The sequence below is a fragment of the Rutilus rutilus genome (assembly GCF_951802725.1).
Source record: "Rutilus rutilus genome assembly, chromosome: 3".
Classification (NCBI taxonomy): Eukaryota; Metazoa; Chordata; class Actinopteri; order Cypriniformes; family Leuciscidae; genus Rutilus; species Rutilus rutilus.
This window is the reverse complement of record NC_140211.1, coordinates 20,642,310-20,662,855: the sequence shown is the minus strand read 5'-3', so window position 1 is coordinate 20,662,855 and position 20,546 is coordinate 20,642,310. Positions and strand designations below refer to the sequence as shown.

General features: G+C 37.7%; 1 protein-coding gene across 3 annotated transcripts in view; it reads left to right on the top strand.

The window, feature by feature from the left end:
- rorab (RAR-related orphan receptor A, paralog b) overlaps positions 1-16,045 on the top strand; it is a 47,920-nt gene extending 31,875 nt beyond the window's left edge. For 2 of the 3 annotated variants that reach the window (XM_084405680.1, XM_084405681.1), the window contains 9 exons: positions 7,380-7,465; positions 9,008-9,149; positions 9,911-10,327; positions 10,843-10,964; positions 11,743-11,875; positions 11,995-12,102; positions 12,192-12,302; positions 13,451-13,563; positions 15,676-16,045. In XM_084405680.1, the coding sequence (XP_084261806.1) occupies positions 7,380-7,465; positions 9,008-9,149; positions 9,911-10,327; positions 10,843-10,964; positions 11,743-11,875; positions 11,995-12,102; positions 12,192-12,302; positions 13,451-13,563; positions 15,676-15,840 (1,397 nt within the window). In that variant the 3' untranslated portion in view covers positions 15,841-16,045. Of the gene's footprint in view, positions 1-3,418; positions 3,588-7,379; positions 7,466-9,007; positions 9,150-9,910; positions 10,328-10,842; positions 10,965-11,742; positions 11,876-11,994; positions 12,103-12,191; positions 12,303-13,450; positions 13,564-15,675 lie in introns of those variants that run through there. The other variant, XM_084405682.1, reaches the window with a different exon arrangement.
- The last annotated feature ends 4,501 nt before the right edge of the window (positions 16,046-20,546 follow it).

Below are 20,546 nucleotides of genomic sequence, written 5' to 3'. Positions count from 1 at the left end.
CCTCTTAATACGCTTTTATTAACGCACAGACTCTGTTCTGAAATAATGCGGTGCGTTCGGAAAAGGCCGGGTAGAGAAACGAGTGAGCGAGTTTGGCTGGTGCGTTTGTGTACAGTTGTTTTGCGTTCCAATTAAAAAGTTCCGAAACGGAGCCTCGCGTGTCTGTCGTTCTTTAGATGTTATAAAAGTATGTATGTTTGAAAAAACAAATTTAAAAGTTATTTCTTATTATACTCACCAAAACTACTGATTATTTTTACACAAAATCCATCCTTATTTATTTCCTCAAGAACTTCATTTACTCTGTTGTACAGGTTATCTGTGTGTTTCAGTCCCAACAACCTCTTTCTATCGCCATCGAGGCTAATGCTGAAAGTCGAGTCTGTCCCGTCGTATATCTGGCATAAGTTTTATTTCGCTTTAGGGCTGAGAGTGTCTGCTCGGCAGAAGCAGTAAACAGGGACAGTCACCGCAAAACATGACGATGTGTACAGCTGACCCATGCTCTCACACAGATTTTATCGCCCAGCCCTAACTTAAACACAGAAAAAGTCAGATTTTTATGATATGTCACCTTTAATTAAATGTATATATTATTTATATTATTATTATTAGGGCCCAAGCCCTGAAAGGGCAAAGGCCCTATTGTTTTCAGAACATACACTTTTGACAACGATTTTGATTTAGATGGTTTAATTCGTAAACCATAAATAAATTCTGTTCTTTTATTAATTGATGTGCTCTACATGCCCTTCGTAAACTAATGTAGGTGTTAAAGGAAACAGGAAAGAGTCATTTCTTATATATTCGTTTCATGCTGAAACGTTTTGCCTACATGACAGAAAAATGTTGGTCAAGGTGAAAGGAGCTGCTCAAAAAAATTATTGCACACTAGTGGGATGCTTCTGTGGTTTACCAACAGAGACTTCCTGTTTGTGCACTGAATGATTTGAAATCCCCTTTACTGGCTGAGATGTCCCTTGTGTACTTTGAAAATACTTGAAGCAAAGTGTTATACTTAAGAAAAGTGTGAAAAACGTTGGCACAAGTTTATGCGCTGTACTATTCCCGAGCTTAGTTTCATATTGCATTCAGATGTATTTGGTGGTTCTTAAGAGATTTTGGTGTTAGAGTGTCACTGTAGGCGTTTGCACATGTATTTGTACATGTGCGTGTCTTGATTTTTGTGTTGGAGACACCAAGCAAACAAGCAGCAGCTGGGAGCATGTATTAGCATGTCTGTCCTGCTGAAGTTAAACCCAGCCCAGTGAGGGCTTGTGTTCAGGATTGCAGAGGGATGCATTTCTCTCCATGAGAGTGTCTCACACAACAGAACCCCATCCTCACACTGCTGTCATGCCCGTGAAACATGAGACCTGCAGAAGCAGTTCCAGCATCTCTATTTCAACTATTCAGTCCTCAGTTGGACAGCATGTGGAAGATGTTTCTAGAGGGAACATGATTTAGAGGCTTGTGGTTCTCAAACTGTGGTCCATGCAGTGATTGAACTAGATTGAACTAAAATGAATTAATAAATAATTAAACAAACCAAACATCAATTCATGTTTTGTGTTCCGCAGAAGAAATCCATATTGGTTTGAAGTGTGAGTAAATGTTGACAGAATTTTCATTTTGGCTGAACTGTTGCTTTAAGGTCACATGGCCGGCATCTTTGAGACATGTTTACCTGATATGGTTAGCCAGCAGGTTCTTACCTACAGCTTCTGTGTTGTGTAATAGTGATTTTCACAACCGCAGAGATGGTTTTTCTGGATACTTGGTTCAGTTAGCTGTGTGGCTTCTTCTTTGAGCAGACCTTTTGGCGATAGTGGATTGAAGAGGGTGTTGTGTTGGGTCCAGGCCAGATCATTAGCATTCAGATGGCTACGTTCCCCTAAGATTCAGCCAGACCTGTATAAGGCTACATGCGCATGTGTTTGTACCCCCCACACACATATGGGTAGAATTTCAAATAAGCCAGTTATCCTGTAGGCAAACACATGCAATTTCAAATCAGTGCTGTCCTGCTGGTGGCTTTACGGAATATACAAATAAAATAAAAACACATTTATTTAAAAAAAGTAATAATTTATCATAATTTATTGTTTATTAATGATTATGTACAAAAAATGTAATTAACAATCTCATCAAAATTCTCTAGCTATTAAGCTATTATTTTAAACAGTTAATAATCATCTTAATAATGTACATACAATTAAATTAACCTTTTTTATTTGGAACAAAATGTTATCAAACATTTCTAATATATATATTACTGTTCAGGGGTCAGTAACATTCTTTCATGATTTTGAAAGAAGTCTTTTATGCTCATGCTCACCAAATCAAAATTTATTTGATCAAAAATTACTTGATTACTTTGATCAGTAAAAACAACAGTACTATCGTGAAATCTTATTTTCTATTTTAATATCTTTTAAATTGTAATTTATTTCTGTGATTCAAAACTAAAATTTCATTACTCCAGTCTTTAATCACATGATCCTTCAGAAAAATCATTATAATATGCTCAGTTGGTGCTCAAGAAATATTTCTTATTATTATCAATGTTGACGACAGTTGTGCTGCTTAATATTTTTGTGGAAACCATGATTACATTTTTGTAATTATTTGATGAAAAGAAAGTTCAAAAGAACAGCATTTATTTGAAATAGAAATCTTGTGTAAGATCATAAATGTCTTGACCTTTGATCTGTTTAATGCATCATTGCTGAATAAAATCATTTATTAAAAATCTCTTACTGACCCCAAATTTTTAAACAGTAGTATATATTCTTATTTTTAAACAGTAGTATATATTCTTATTTTTAAACAGTAGTATATATTCTTATTTTTAAAAAGTAGTATATATATATTTTGCATTAAACATACATGCATTTTTAAATTACTGTACTTGCAGTAAGTTAGTGAAATCAAAACAAGTCTGGGTAAATTGATAACTTTTGTCAATTTAAAAAGTGCCACAAAGCACCTCCAGGGTGAAAAGTCCACTCAAAACATTTATTCAGCACATTTTATATGTCTTTAGTTCATTTCTAGATAAGATCCTTGGTAATGTATAATGTGCTAAGTAATAATAGTGATGATGTATCGTCAAAAAAGCAATCATTACTGATGGTGTGAGAAGGGCTACAGGTAACCGATGCCTCTAATGGAGGAAGGGAAAATGTTTAGGTCTGCTTTCATAATGTGAAGCGTTAACTGCAGACCACTTCCTGCATACAGTATAGTATCAGTAGAACACGTTGCAGAGCAGTGCAAGGTGAGCCAACACTAACCCTTTAAACCACATAGTCATCTAAACACTTGCTCACTAATCACCTATTGGGTGACACAGCTGTCACTCCGGGGTTGAGGGGGCGGGAAGAAAGGGTTTTAGTCCTTATGTCACGGTCACATGGATTCTCATGCGGTAGAGACGAGACAGAGGGAGGCACAGCAGCGCTACAGTCAGTCGGCAGCACAACGCTTGTGTCCAAACCTGCACATGCTCTTGAGGCAAGGCTGTTGACGGTCCTCTGCATGGCCACAGAGCCTCAGGATGTACTTAATGATCACAGCCATGAAAGGTAGGAGAGGGACTTACAAGTTGGGAAAATCCATGGAAATGTGTGTGTGCGTGCACTTGAGAGATTGAGTGCATGAGAAATATCTCTGAGCTGTTATGTTAATGTTTCTTTAATGTGTTGAGCTCTTAATGCCTCTTGGATGTATAATGTGGCTGTTTTGCTTCCAAAACATCTCATGGACTGTCCTGTGTGCTGTTTTGCATGTTCATTTACATGTTTTCTATTTTGAATTGCAAAGTGACTATTAGATCTCTTTTGATTTGTAGTAATGCGCATTGTGTGCGTTTGAGGGAACATCTCAGTTCATCTGAAACTGCAGTGAGCATAAGTTAATAAGTCAGTAAGTGTGCGGTGGGATGTGATGCGATACGATGGCGTCTTTCTGACAGCTCGTACATGGGCGGCCATGTTGGCTGTTTGGCACGGCATGGGAATGTTGCCATGCTGGTTGATTGGGGAATGTTGTTCCACTGACCTATTTATGGTAGACTGCCATAGGAGCGCATGGATTTTTATTCCACCAACGGCTGTGTCTTACTTAATCCCCCCACCCCCACTCTGAATCACCGCGCGCATATACTCGCACACACATACACAGGCAATGCAAAGTCTTGCTGGCAGCTGTCATTATCTATTAGTGATAAGGTATAGGGCAGTGGAACATCTGTGTGAGCCTCCGCTGTTTCCTTTTCAAAGAGATTAGAGATTATTTCAGCACTTCAAATGTGTCCTCCTTCACTGTTTTCAGATCAGACAAAAATGTTTGGTTATCAATGATCTTTTTTGTCTACGAAAAAGCTAGTGATTGTTGCCAAAGCATCTCTTTTTTCTTGCATGACCTGCTGACATCCTGACCAGAGGTTAATAAGATTAAAGAGTTTCATCCTGAGACTGACATGCCAGAACTGAAACTCACTTACACACAGAACCCCATGGCTTCATTTAGTGTCAATTAAGGTTAGCCATGAATGTTAATTTTGTTGAATTTAAAGGGCTTGGTCACCATTCAGTTTGTTCTTGGAGCAGATCATTTTTAAGTGTTTATTTTCAACCTAATTACAGATAATGACAATAATGAATGTATTAGGGTAATCAGAAAATAGCGACATAATGTCTATGTGTTTGCAAAAACCTTTCAAGTTTGAGGATGGTTCAGTTTAAGACTATTTTATGTGCCAGAATGTTCTTTCCTCCTTTGTTATGATGGAGTGTTTATCTCAAGCCGATGTGAGTCAGTGTTGTCAACAGATTACAGAAGCCCCAAAGGGGGAGGGAACGCATGTGTGTGTCTGTGCGTGTGTATCTGCAGGCTTTGACATTGGTTGGGTGTTGTGTTTTATGTTTCCTACTTAGACAGCACATCAGCACTTTCACACCGGGAGAGAAACCAAACATGTTAAACCACAACATCTCATGAGGAGGAAGCGACACTTGCAAACAGAAAAAAGAGTCTTGTGTGTTTGAAAGTCTGCGTTTGCGGATAATGGTACACGCTTGTAAAATATTGGTTGGTTTGTATATATGCATCAATATCAGTAGACTGAAAAAACCATACCAGTCCACCACTACATGTTTTATCTTGTCTGAAACATTTTACAGACAAGCATCTACAAACCAACCAATATTTTACAAGCGTGTACCATTATCCGCAAACGCAGACTTAAAAAACAAAAACAAATTATATATATACTTTCAACATGTGTATATATATGCATAATGCAATATTATTTAATAATTTAATAATTTATAAAATACCATATTTATGAGCATGTTTATATATAATGTTAAGGGGCACACATGGACACATATTTAAAAAATTGTAGGTTAGAAAATGTAATTTTTTAAACAAAATTATAGTGTGTGTGTGTGTGTGTGTGTACATGTTTTTCTGTCTCAGTGGGGACTTAAACCTGAATGCACACAGACTGTTGGGGAGCTAAATTGAAAACATGGGTTCACAAGCTTATAAATCATACAGAATGAGTTTTTTTGAAAATGTAAAAATACAGAAAGTTTTGTGTGATGGGTAGGGTTAGTGTAAGGGGACAGAATATACAGTTTGGACAGGATAAAAACCATTACGTCAATGGAGAGTCCCCACAAAGATAGCGAACCAGAGTGTGTGTGTGTGTGTGTGTGTGTGTGTGTCTCGATATATCAGCCAGGCCGAATAATTGTATAATATAAAAGTGTAAGTATTTTAATTTGTATTAATATATATCTAAAATAAAAACACTTAGACTTTTATATCATAAAATTATTTGGCCTGGCTGATATATCGGTGCTACTGAGAACAGCAATCAAATCTCTTTACACACACACACCCTTCTATTGTTGTGCAGTGTTCATGCGTTCACAATCCTCATCTGTATATGGCCTTCATGAGCGTTCCTTTTCTGTAGTCTGAAATAGCAGCTCTGTAAGCCGTGCCCTTGCATCAGAGCCGAACAGCGGTACCTACTGCTGCAAGACTTTAGCGGCTGCTCTGGGAGAATGTGCCTTTGATGTATTAATCCATAATTCAGACCAGATTAGCGTCTTGTGCTTTGGAGTAACTAATTACTGCCGATTGGTTTTACATATCTAATGAGAGAGAGTGAGGATGCCCTTAATGAATACGGCATGCAGAACCAAAGGGGATTAGCCCTTTCTGTAATCATGAGAAAATAGTCATTCTCAAACTCTGATGCCTTTGCAAATAGAGTCCGCAGATGAAAAAAAAAAAACGTACGAGTCTAAGACCGAGAGAGAGAGAGAAAAGAGAGCACTCTGGTGATGAGATGCATTTTACTTTTTCATCCTCTACTGTATGCGCCTCAGGGCTGCCGGAACAACTGCATTGCTCTTCTCTAAATGGATTTCTCCTCCTGCTCTATTCCCCCAGCATCCCTCTCAACAGCCTTGCGTCTCTGCGTTCTCTTCCACAACCAACCGCAGCCGTGCCGCTGAGGGACTCGTGCACGACTACGGCATACAATCCAGAGCACGCAGACGCCATCTCCAACTAGGAGTGCATTTTGACTTTTTTATGTATTTACTGAAATGCACCACAGCGTTATCATGAAGCAAGCTCGTGGCTTGAGGGAGGATGGCATTGTCATACTGTTGTTAACCAAATGAATGTTGGATGTTAGGAGAGCAGATTGTACTTACAGATGATGTCAGTCCCGTGGGTGATCTCAATAGTCATAGCCATTTTTTCTGCTTGAATAAGTGGAGTGGTTTATGTGATGCTGTCTGGATTCATTTAAATGTGTGTGTATAAAAAAAAAATATATATATATATATATATATATATATTACACTCTGCACAACAAACCTCAGGCCTTGTTCTCTCTGTTTGCTAATTCAGGAGGTCAGGAGCTGTCAGGAGTCTTGATGTGATTATGGTCTCTGCTGATCAGTTTAAATGAATAAAAACTTATTTTTTCAAGAGACAAAAACGGATAGCCAAAGAACTTTAGTCTAGATTTTTCCCAAACAAGTGTACCAAACGCGCTGCCCGTTTTTAGTTGTAGCCTATGGAACAAAAAGCCCAAACTCATGCCAATTGTTTGAACCAGTGTTGCTATGGATGGTTGGGCCGCTCAAACAGAGCAGTGTTAAAATCCTCACAGTATTTCAATTTCATGGGAAACTTACTAACAAATTTCCTTAATTATAGCTGTCTCTGCATGTCAAGCTGGCACAGGGAAAAGTATTTTAGCATAGAAAAAGAAAATTACAACTGTTTTGTTTTTTCTCAATTTCCTAAAAGTGTCTTTCTGTCTTTTTTGTTTGTTTTGTTTTTAGCTCAGATTGAGAGTATTCCCTGTAAAATCTGTGGAGATAAATCATCAGGGATCCATTATGGTGTTATCACCTGTGAGGGATGCAAGGTAAGACAACCAGAAAAAGAAACATCTCAGTCGATTATTTTCTTTAAAATCATAGTCTTTTTTTATCCTATATTGGTGTATTGCTGGAACAATCGGTTATCTGCAAAAATCCATACCTATTGTTTTTCCGGGTTGCGTCCGTTGCTGGAGCAGCTGGGAAGGGCCCGCTATCATTATACAATATAAGAGCGCCCTGTAGAGGCAAAATCACTGACACCTCGTGGTGTTTGTTTTGACACGTGAGGCTGCTCACTGCACAAATACGGATTTAAAACATAGACAAAAAAACTATGTATACAGTAACACTACCGTACGTGTTTTCATATCATTCTAAAGTAATTCATTTGTTGACTAGATGCTTCATTAGTGGAGAACAGCATTATGTTTGGCATCGAGGCTGAGAGGACGCTAACATTAGACCCAAATGTTTAATGGTCGCTTTTATGCATTCGGCATGCAGCAAAGTTGCATATTTAAAGCTAGTGCCTTGAGAAAGTAAACCGTATCGTCATGCAACTGGCAGAAACGTATAAACAAATCAGAAATGCATTCGATTTCAGTTATTTTTTATTGTCATTATAATACATATTTTGTTATGTTGATTAGATAATCATCAAGTGTTCTAAAATAGAAGCAAATATAGTGTGAGAGTATACATGGAATAATACTTAGCAAGGACTCATTTAATTTATCAGAAGTTACAGTGAATACATTTATAATGTTGCAAAAGATTTCTAAATAAATTTCAAATAAATGCTTTTTGCACTTTCCATTCATAGAAGAATGCATGGTTATATTAAGCAGCTGAACTGCTTTTAATTTGGGTAATAATAAGAAATGTTTCTTGAGCATCAAATCAGCAAATTGGAATGATTTCTGTAGGATCATGTGACACTGATGACTGGAATAATGATGCTGAAAATTCAGCTTTAGTGAGCATAAGAGACATATTTTCAAAACATAAAAAAATCCCCAAAAATACTCACCCTCAATCTTTTGGATGGTTGTGTAGATTATTATTAATATTTCAGTTACAAATATTAGAATATATTTCTTTCCCAAATTCCTCACCTTCATTCATTTTATATATAAAATGGCCCAAATTTTTCCAATTTACACACAGACACGAAAAGATTAAAGTGAAATCAGAATGCTATGCCAAAGCCTTGTTTATACTTTCATGTGAGTGTGGCACGAACCACCACAGAAGGTGCATGCGCACACCATAGTGCTCTAGAGGCATTTACACTTCATGCATTCTTCATGCATCCGAGTTCATTTGGAGCTCACATAACGCACCACTGCACTGGAAAGAGAGGCATAAAAATGCGCATTTCATGACATATTCCTTTAGAAGTCCCTTATTTGGATGGAAATATGCGACTGGAATGTTATGGCCACAGTAATCGGTATAGACACATGTATTATTTAGTTACTGGACTGATCAAAGACTTAATAAATCAATCTGAATCGTGCTGCAAACGTCAAAAGTTGAAACTAGAGGTGACCTATTGTTGTGTTCACTCTCTCTTTTTCTTCCAGGGTTTCTTCAGGAGGAGTCAGCAGGGCACTGTGTCATATTCATGTCCTCGGCAGAAGAGCTGTCTGATCGACCGTACCAGCAGAAACCGCTGCCAGCACTGTCGCCTGCAGAAATGCTTAGCAGTGGGCATGTCAAGAGATGGTATGCTCTCAACTCTCACAGTAGTCTGAGTGATGTGCATGTGGCTGCTGGTGTATCTAATTCTCCCCAGTTATACAGAGTGTGACAGTAGGGTTTATAATGTAAAAATCCCAGTCATTTTCTCCATAGAGAAACTTACCATGAGCTTTGATGTTATTAAGCAATGGCATATGTTAAAGCATTTGCATTTATTCAAATATTTTGTAATTCAGTTTTCATTTCAGTTGCATCTTTTAAAGCACTGGCTTTATAGTAGAAAATTAAGCTGTCCTTTTGATGAAACCAGACACTGACACCGTTTTTCATGTTTAATACAGTAAAGCTGCTTTTAAGCAATTTATTGTATAAAGTGATATATAAATAAACGTGACGTGACTTTACTAGAGTGCCGAATTGCAGAGCTCATGCAAACATATCCATGTTGCTATGTTCAGATGTTTTTCTTATGCTTTTTTAAAATACTTTAGCAGTGTGGGCGGTGTCGGATGTTCGCTAACGGTATATCGCTGTTCACGTATTTCGCACTTCGTTTTACCCCTAATCAAAGAATGGAAAAGAACTTTGCCTTGAGTATACCGGGGCCTTAAAGCATTTATTAATCCTACTTGATGTTAATCCCAACATTTACTAATACATTATTAAAATCAAAAGGGACCTTTTTGTAAAGCGTTACTGATGCTTTAAAACATATAGTATGATGATAACGTCATTAATGATTAACCGACTGTTTTCATCTTGCTTGTGTGTGTGGTCACTCGCAGCTGTGAAGTTCGGTCGCATGTCTAAGAAGCAGAGGGACAGTCTTTTCGCAGAAGTTCAGAAACACCGCCAACAGCAGCAGGAGGAGAAAGTGGGTGATGAGACAGAGAAGGGACGGGAACCTCAACCTCCAGGAGAGGCAGAGCCACTCACACCGTCTTACGCCCTGTCCACCAATGGCGTCACAGAGCTCCCCGATGACCTCAGTGGATACGTGAATGGTCAGACCCCAGAAGAGGGAAAGGCAGATCCAGCAATTGGTGGATTTTATCTGGACATTCAGCCCTCTCCAGACCAGTCAGGTCTAGACATGGATGGCATTAAACTAGAACCTGTATGCGACCTTAGCTCAGACTCTGGCCTGGATCAGTATTGTTGCTATAGCAATGGAGAATCTTCACCTCCTGACAGTGATCTAGGTAACAATTAAAAAATACTAATCACTTGCAAAAATATATATTACACATTAAAAAAAATAGTCTTATTTTGGATGCTTGAATTCAATGCATCATAGATAGAATATTTTTATCATAGATTAACTATTAGTTATGTTGGCATCATTTGGCACGTAATTGCATAGAAAGGAAATATCAAATTAAATTACATTATGCCGCCCTAAATAATTATAAAGGCCATTACTGCCATTACGGGCATGATTGACAGCTGTGGGGTTTGAAACAGCAGGGATCTGTGAACTCACCTCCATGGCCCATTTAACATGTCATTAGTAAGAAGTGCCTCATTAACACAGACCAGTCAAAGAGTACCAGAGCACTTTTTTCCCTTTTTACTGAAATTAGTCTTAATGAATTTGTTTTAGAAAATGTAATGTGGCAATAATATTCAGCTTCAAAATGTCTGACGTGCATTTCACAAACCCAGGAATGTGTGTCAGCTCCAGCTGTTTGACTCTATTTGTGTGTTTCTAACACAGAACATCTGTCAGAGAACATCTGCAAGTCTCACCTGGAGACGTGCCAGTATCTTCGAGAGGAACTGCAGCCCAGCAACTGGCAGACAGTCTTACAGACCGACCTGGACACGTACCAAAAGAAGGTGTTTGGTTATGTCTTTTAGGCTCTGTGCACACCCGGTATTAACATCTCGGGTGATCTTATCACAAGTGGTCAGCCGAGACGAATCGTTTTAATTTCTCAAATGTATTAAATGACCACCACTGGATTTTATAGGGCTTCCAAAGATTTTTCTAGTCGACTTGTAGCCATTCATTTAAGCCATTAGTCGACTAGTCGCACATTTATGATATAAATGTAACAAATTTTGAATTTAAGTGTGGTACTAATTTAGCTAGATATGCGCCTAATAATATTACACATTTATCTAGATTAACGTTAGAGCGAGCGGCCGTGTAAAGTGGCTAACATAAGGCTACTACTTAAATGTTCTTAAATGATAAGCCATGTTTGAGGTTGATGAATGATAGGCGAATGTTTGGATTTCCTGCCTGACATAATTACCACATGGACCATTTGTGTTAACGATCTGTCTGTCACGAACTGACGTGACTTCGCCAATTCCTGTGGAATTTGGTCGACTAAGCCTTGGTTGACTAAGCCTCTTCTCATCGGCTAACGTTTGGTCGACTATAGGAGCGAATGCATGCGTCATATGCTATGTATTATGAGTAGTGCGTGTTGAAAAAAGTTTAAAAAAGGGCACAATTTGTGCTAATTAGTTTATTTCTTGGTTTCCCCACATTTCCTCTTTGTTGTTGTATGTATGAATGGATGGACAGACAGACAGATGGATGAGTGCACTTTATGGGGAATAATCAGGTGTGTGTACTAACAGACTCTCTCTCTGCACCATCTAGACTCAGGAGGACATGTGGCAGCTGTGTGCGGTTAAAGTCACCGAAGCTGTGCAGTATGTGGTTGAGTTTGCCAAGCGCATTGATGGATTCATGGAGCTCTGTCAGAATGATCAGATCGTGCTGCTCAAAGCAGGTACGCCTCAGATAAACCTCTAAACATATCCTAGTTCACATAACCAGCAACAGTACATCAGTGAAGTGACAAACTGTGGCAGAACCACTGAAAAATGAGCGTGTTTTTCTGCTTCTCAGGTTCTTTAGAAGTTGTGTTTGTGAGGATGTGTCGGGCATATAACTCCCAGAACAACACTGTCTATTTTGACAGCAAATACGCTGGGCCGGAGGTCTTCAAAGCTCTGGGTGCGCATTAGGAACTAGATTTCTTTAAAGGAAAAGGAAATTGCAAAATGAAATGCAAAGCATTAACCACTGTTTTTATGCTTTTCTAGGCTGTGATGATCTTATCAGCTCTGTGTTCGAGTTTGCCAAGAGCCTGAACTCTCTACAGCTAAGTGAGGATGAGATTGGCCTGTTTTCATCATACGTGCTGATGTCTGCAGGTGAGGGAAGAAAAGTAAAGGCAATGTCAGAGAGATTCATTAACGGGAGTTGGGATTGCATCAGTTATGCAGAGGCTTTAATTCTGCGTTCTCTGAATATCAGGGTTGTGCACCTTCAATAATAAAATAGAAAATAGAAATTTCTGTAAAACAGGTGGCATCACTTCCAGTTCAGGCCTTTGGTGTGTGCTTTGTTTATTATATAGAGCCATATTACTTAAGATACCTTCAAAGGAGCGAGCAAAGATGAGCATAACCGATGTCCATCGCATATGCGGATTAATATTTAAACGTTTTTTTATTTTTCTTCTCACTAACATTTAGATTTTTAAATCAAATGGCAACAATAAAAAGAACCATTTAGTTTAGCTGATTACCTTAAAAGTCCATAGCTATCGCTTTCAGTTCGTACTACGCTTAACACTCTCTGAGAAGCGGATGAAATGAGATCCGTTTTCCTTTTTATTCATGTGACATTTGACATAAAGCCTATTTAAGTTGCAAACTTCATTCAGTATTGTTATGGTAGGTTTTGTAACGATAACAAAAATTGTTCTTTTGAACTTCCTATTCATCAAAGAATCCTGAAACAAATTAATCAGTTTCCACAAAAATATTAAGCTGTTTTCAAGTTTTTGTTTTTTAGACATTTTTTGAGCACCAAATCAGTATATTAAAATGATTTTTGAAGGATCATGTGACACTGAAGACTGGAGTAATGATGCTGAAAATTCAGCTTTGTGATCGCAGGAATAAATTACATTTTAACATTTCTTTAATGTTAAGAGTTCTTTAAAAATTGTAATAGTATTTTACAATATTACTGGTTTTACTGTTTTTGATCAAGTAAATGCAGCCTTCGTGAGCAAAAGAGACTCCTTTCAAAAACATTGAATAAATCTTTCCAACCCCAAACGTTTGAAAGGTAGTTTATATTTAATCATATTTAATAAATTCACTTTTGTGGAAGGACGCTTAATTTCCCAGAACACATTACATAATTTCTTTGATTAAGTTAATTCCGCTTCCTGTCATTCCAATTGAACTTTCTCTGGGGTGTGACCAATTCAGTTCTAATTCCAACTCATCAGAATGTTTCCCAACCCTGCTGATTCTGTACAGAGGCTGATCTCTTTTTGTGTGTGTAGATCGCTCCTGGCTGCAGGAGAAGACCAGAGTGGAGAAACTCCAGCAGAAGATCAAGATCGCCTTGCAGAACCTCCTACAGAAGAACCAGAGGGATGAGGGAATTCTCACAAAGGTACATATGCGCATGAATGCGGTTACGTTCATATTATACTAGTTTATATAGATATCCTATATATATTATATGGCTTATATATATATATATCATGTATTTATATTAGTGCTGTCAAATCGATTAATTGCGATCTAACATAAGTTTTTGTTTATATAGTATATGTGTATATATATTATTATTATATTTATATGTACAGTATACATATACAGTGCGTGCAGAATTATTAGGCACGTTGATTTTCTGATCTTTTTTTTTTCCCAGGCACATTTAACCAATTCCAAACCGCATTAATCTTAATCTTAACTACTATTAATTTTGTATTAAATCATTTATAAGTGATTTATAATTGTTCATAAAGGCTGCAAATGAAAAACGCCTTATATTCAGGTGTGCATAATTATTAGGCACGTTTTCTTTTACAGATAAAATAAGCCAAAAAAGAGATTTAACTCAGACTGAAAAGTCAGAAATTATTAAATGCCCATGAGAAGGATGCAATACTAGAAATTGCAGTTAAGGCATTGGACAGTGAAATGCTCATTGGGTCAGCAGGGTCAGACAAAAACAGGTGGAGAAGAAAAGACACATGTTAACTGCAAATAATTAAGGTGAAGAATTAAGTGTGAAACCATCAGGAACCCTTTAGTCTCCAGCGCCACCATTTTCCAGAACTTCAACCTACCTGGAGTCTCCAGAAGTGCAAGGTGTCAGGATCTCAGAGACTTAGGTTAGGTAAAGAATCCTAAAAAATGACCCCCACCTAATAAGAATCACAAGCTGAAGTGTAGTAAAATACATGAAGGCTGGTTTTTTTTATAGGCTTTATAGACAGACTGATTGAGAGTGACTCTTGAAGGACCAGCACCACATCCTCTTGTACCACTGTTTGAAGAATTCATCTTCCAGAATCTGGCAGTAAGTTTTGGAAGTCAATTTTTAGTCCATCTCCGACCCTGAAGTCCGTTTGGCAGAGATGGACTAAAAAAGAACTCCCAAAACTTTGGTGGCGCTGGAGACTAAAGGGTTCCTGATGCTTTCACACTTAATTCTTTATTCTTTTGCAGTTAACATGTGTCTTTTCTTCTCCACCTGTTTTTGTCTGACCCTGCTGACCCACTGAGCATTTCACTGTCCAATGGTCATGCCTTAACTGCAATTTCTACTATTGCATCCTTCTCATGGGTAGCCTGGTAATACCAGACTCTGCTACTTCGCTTTGCTTCGTAGACAGAGTCTGGAATGGCATAATAGAGAAGTGTTTTCTCTCTCGCGGGGGGCGCTTGTCTGAAGTTTAAAATCATTGGTTACCCGTAAGCCAATCACATAACGTTTGGTTATGGCGTGTGTTATGCGCATGCTCAGCCGCATCTAGCTTCCACTGTAAACACATGTATGATGCGAAAACAAAACCATCGAGCGAAATACCGGAGTGAACATGGCTGTGCGCGACTTTTGCAGATTATGTGAAGTAAAAATCAACGCATCCACGGTACAATCAGCGTCTACGTCACGGCTCTCAGCCCGCCCTCTGTTCGTTGATTGGCCCTGCTGTTTTCAGGCCGGAGGCAAACGGAAAGCTATTACTCTGTATCAGACTGACTACAGAAGCGAAATGAAATTGAGCGGAAGTAAGAAGTCTGACGTAGTCAGGCTATCTCATGGGCATTTAATACGTTAAATCTCTTTTTTGGCTTATTTTATCTGTAAAAGAAAACGTGTCTAATAATTACGCACACCTGAATATAAGGCGTTTTTCATTTCCAGCCTTCATGAAAAATCACTTATAAATGATTAAATACAAAATGAATAGTAGTTATTAAGATTAATGTAATTTGGAATTGGTGAAATGTACCTGAAAAAAAAATATGATCAGAAAATCGACGTGCCTAATGATTCTGTATGTGTAATAAATGCAGCTTTGGTGAACATGAGAGACTTCTTTCAAAAACATAAAAAAAATCTTGCAGATCCCAAACTTTTAACCGTGTGTGTGTGTGTGAATGTGTGTATGTATGTTGTGCACATATTTATTGGTATTCATTTGTAAAGTATTTGACTGCCTAAGTTGTCTACCCAAGTCAAATTTCTCTATTTTTGATCCCCTTCCTTTAGCTTGTCTGTAAAGTGTCCACCGTTCGGATGTTATGCCGTCGCCACATGGAGAAACTGAGCGCATTCAGAGCTCTTTACCCAGAAACGGTCCAAACACGCTTCCCTCCACTCTATAAGGAGCTGTTTGGCTCAGAATTTGAGCAAGTTCTGCCTCAGGAGGCCTGATAGAGACTTATCCTAATACTGCACAAATTCAGAGAAAAAAAAAAGACACAGAGAGAGAGATAATACTAACATGCTGACAAGAACTCTAATCTCACTTCAGCCTCAGTTCATGTACACTGCATTCTCACAGCACTTCTCAGAGTCCAGCTACACTTTTAACTTGCCCCATTGGCCGTGCACCAGAAGGCTGACAAGAAGAGGAAAATATAGATGCAAGGGGGGAAAAAACTGGCCGATATTTTGTAATGTGAATCAGAGCGTTCCTCAATCCCACAGCTTTATCTTTCAGCCTCCTGTTCCGACACGCCCACTGCATTTAACTGCCCCACCAGCGCCCTCTACTGGCCATGGAGAGTAATGGGGTGTCTGGCTGGGGTAGACACAGGGAACAGGAAATGAACGTCTGGAGCTGAAATCCCTGTCTTTCTTCTCCGATGGCCCAATGAACAGCCCATGTTGGTGCTAGCATCACAGCACTGCCCTTTACTGACCTCTTACACTATACAAACATTCAGCAGGGACATCATTCGGCAAGACCACTGCCCCAGCCGCAGGAGAAGACAGTGGGGACAAGGCATGACATGGGACTCAAACTATGAGACCTGAATCACTTTCATGATCAAATGGTATATTCTGAGGCAGTGAGCTCAAATACGTGCATATATACTTGTTATATGGTTAGTTAAATCATGCAATGTATGATGTATAGAACTTAACGAAAGGTAGCACTTTGTGTTTTTCCCAGCAATAAACGATTTCAATTCATTTTGTGAAAAAAATCTGAAGGAACATGCGGTTATTTTTGATCTGCGAGATCTGAAATACTAGTCTGTGTTTTGTCAAATCTGTCTTTTAAAGCCAGCTCGCGTTGTCTAGACAGTGGTGTGACACCCTGTTGTGCCATATTGATTCTGTAATTAGATTTCCGTCAAAGTGAGCTGAGTAGAGAGATGATTGACAGATGAGGGGCATGTGTTGACATTCCAGGGGATCTAGCAGTTTGTATTAAATGTCGTGGGGATGGAGGTGTTTGACGTTGTTCCTAACTGACCCTTTTTGAGATGCGTTGAGGAGAGAATAAAAATAGTCACTTTTTCGTTTCATTCTTTAATTTGCAGCTGTGTACACAGGCTTGTTTTTGTTTTTCCCACAGTCAACTTTTGTGCCCCTTCACCAACACGCATTTGAACCAAATTGAATGCATTTAGCACGCAGCCTAAATACAAGGACAAGCAATAACCTTAGTAAAGATGTTCCGATCTGACATCTCTGTTTAATGTTTTTTGTAAGGGCTGGCACTGCTTTATCTGTAGTGTTCTTGTTTGTATCTGTTCCGTGAAAGACAATCCATCCGATATCTGACCTCATTAAAGGGTATTTTGGGACTGCTCAGGGAAACTGTTGTTTTATAGTTGAGGAGGAGAGTCAGAAACTGCAAGGAGACGGCGGTATAGTACAGTCGTTTGAAAAAATAAATAATGTGTAAAAAGCACAGTGAAATCATCCTCTTCGAGCATCAGGGTCTGGTGTGTAAATGAAGAATTATCCAAAACAATACTGAGCAGAAAGCAATAATAACGGCATAATCATGTTTTGAATATGAAAATTGCATGCAAATGCTTTAAATGCAGAACTTTGTCATGTGTTTTTGTTTGCTTTGAAATTCGCTTGGTTTGGCCTCTCCCATGTCCCAGTGTCTTTATCCCCTTTCCTATTTTGATTTGGCCTACGTATTCTCTGTGAATATCTTTTTAGCAGTCCTCAATCCCACTGTTTGTGCTGGTTATATCTAACTTTTCGGTTGGCTGTTAAAGAAGTATTATGGCACTTAAATGGTTAGCGAATTCATTTCTTACATCGATTAAATGCTTTTTGATTTCTGACCTTATCAAGGTTTGGTATGAATTCTAGCTGTTTATTATTATGATGTGTAACATGTGGTATTCTCTGTGTGCTAGTCCAGAGGCCTGGAATGTTCTTTCTTTAATTTGCCAATTATCCTTTAAATGTCCATCACTAAGGCAGTATTGTATTTTTCTCTTGCTTTGGTTTTTGGGGCATGAGTACTTATTCTTTCTATGTATCTGTTAAAACAAGAGTATCACAGTAACACAGTCCCTTTTAAGGTTGTCATATTTTCACTGACAAATGACCAAATGTTTTGTATGATATGCACACCATAATATGCTAATTTGTGAGTAATGCTGTCATTTGAGTGGATCACAGTTTGTACTGAAGAAAAACTTCATTGTTTAGAAGTCTGGGGTTTTTCCTCTGTACATATTTCCATTCTTAATTTTTAACAGATTAACCAATGGTCTTTTGACTTAATCCACAAGCACTCTTTAACTAGTTCTCCAGTACATCTGTAGAAAAAGTCGGTTTCTTCCTATTTGTTCGTTTTGAGGTATTTTGCCTTTGTTTTGTATATACACCTGTACAAAAAATGCAAAAGTATTGTTTTCTTTGAAATACAGTTTTCATCTAATGTTGTGATTTTTGTATTTAGAGGTTTAACCCCCTAAATTACTTTTATTAAAGACGCATGTCACACATTGACAAATAGTGTGTTGAACGTGCTGAGGACAATAAAAAAAAATCCCACAGCTTGTGATGAAAATCGAAGTTGTCCTTTTTCTCTTGCTCTCTTTTCCGTGTTTGTTCATTCTAGGCAGCGTCAGCAAATTTGATGACTTAGAATTAAAATAAGTTATATTAATGTTATAATACATAATATAACTTTTTCTAAAAATGTACATGCTAAAAAAACAACACCACACATTTCTTGTTTCAATTTGTCCCCTTACTAAACTAAGCCGTTTTCATAAGTTTGGAGGGAGGATGGAAAGGTTCATTGAGTGGGTGTGATTTCTCATTTGTCAACGATGTCCGAAAAGGAATATGAAGACTGGAAAATGAATTAACTAAAAAAACAACAGGATCAAGAAGCAGCAAAATGATCATACATGAGGAACCTTGGAAGTTGCGAACCATTTCTATAGAGGATGTATGAACCTGGGGCATTAATTATGGAATTAATATTTTATTTTTTACTCTGAATATTTGCATTTAACTTCAAAAAACCTAAATAGTAAGTTTGGTAACCAAACAACAAGACTCTGAAATTCTGCTTTGTGATTGCCTGTGTTTTCCATTAAAAGGAGCTCACAGTCTTTCTTTCAGGACCACTATCGTAAAAAAGATTGACAATTGGCATACATATAGCATACAATTCTTTGATATTAGTATTGGAAGACACTGAATTTTACAGTAGTTTTAAAAATGTAAGCTCATACAGTATGTAAATATTAAAGATATATGAGTGTATAGTCACTATCATTTTACTATAGAAACAGGCCTCACATATGAACACAAAAATAATTTCAGTTCTGTTTAAGTTGAATTTGAGGAAAATGAAATAGTTTGCTTCTGATCAATTCAAACTCAAGATTAAAATGCTAAGATTGGGATGATGATGGTATTTGCTATCACTGCGCAGATGGACTGATCCTTTTTTTATGATTATGGATTCAGTAACCTCATTATGGTAAGTCATTACTCAGTGCTTGTTGCATATGTTGCCATGGATGCAAGTCTAGAACAATGATTGCTAAGGAAACACATGAACCCTAAGCAAGATGGATTTTTACTGTACATCTATTCTGAGCTACTGTAACAGTCGTCCTCATTTATGTTCATTATTTTGCTTTTAGTTAAGAAAGGCACAAAGGAGAAAATCAGCAGAATAGATTGTAGTCTGCTAGTGTGAGATGTGTGTGTAGACATCAGTGTACTGTCTGCTCTCACTATAAAACCCAGCCCACTGTTATCACTGTGACTCTGACTGAGAGTACAGGCAGGAACTGCTGATTGAGGAATACTTCTCCACCTTCAGCAAACATACTTACTTTGAATCCCTAAACCACTCTCATTATCCCAATACTACACACCATGGTCTAATGCAACATATTGGCTGTCCAAATTAACATGTTGATCCTGCTAAACATTAATGGCTGTTTAACTCACTCTTAACAATTAATCTGTAATCCATAAAATAATTGCATCAAGAAAAGACTTGATGGTTGTTTATCCATCATTTATTTTTGATAGCGAGTCAAATGTGTTTACTTATTCATTCTCAATGATTGTATGGATTACATAGCACATTGTCATTTCTGTTTTATTGTCATTGTAAGTTACTGAGTGAATATGTTTGCAGAATTTTAATTTAGGAATGTTTAACTGGCATCAGTTGCTGTAGTGCTATAGTGCCTTTATTTCACACACCACATACAAGTGAGTCTTAATTCATGCCCTCTCTGCCAAGAACACATGGGCAGCTCTAATTCTCATCATTCACCATAATGTAATTTTCATCCAAACTGAGTTTTTCCCATGTATTCAAAGACATAAAAAAAGATTTATGCATGTCTGTGTCAGATGCAGTGTGGGTAACACATTACAAGTAATGTGAGTTACATAATCAAATTACTTTTGTCAAGTCACTGTAAAAAGTGACCAGTTGGATCAACTTAAAAAAATTACTTCAATTGGTAACACCTAAAGAAATTAAGTTTTCTCAACTTAAATTATCACATTTTATCGTGGAAAAACGTGATAATTTAAGTTGAGAAAACTTAATTTCTTTAGGTGTTACCAATTGAAGTAATTTTTTTAAGTTGATCCAACTGTTCACTTTTTATAGT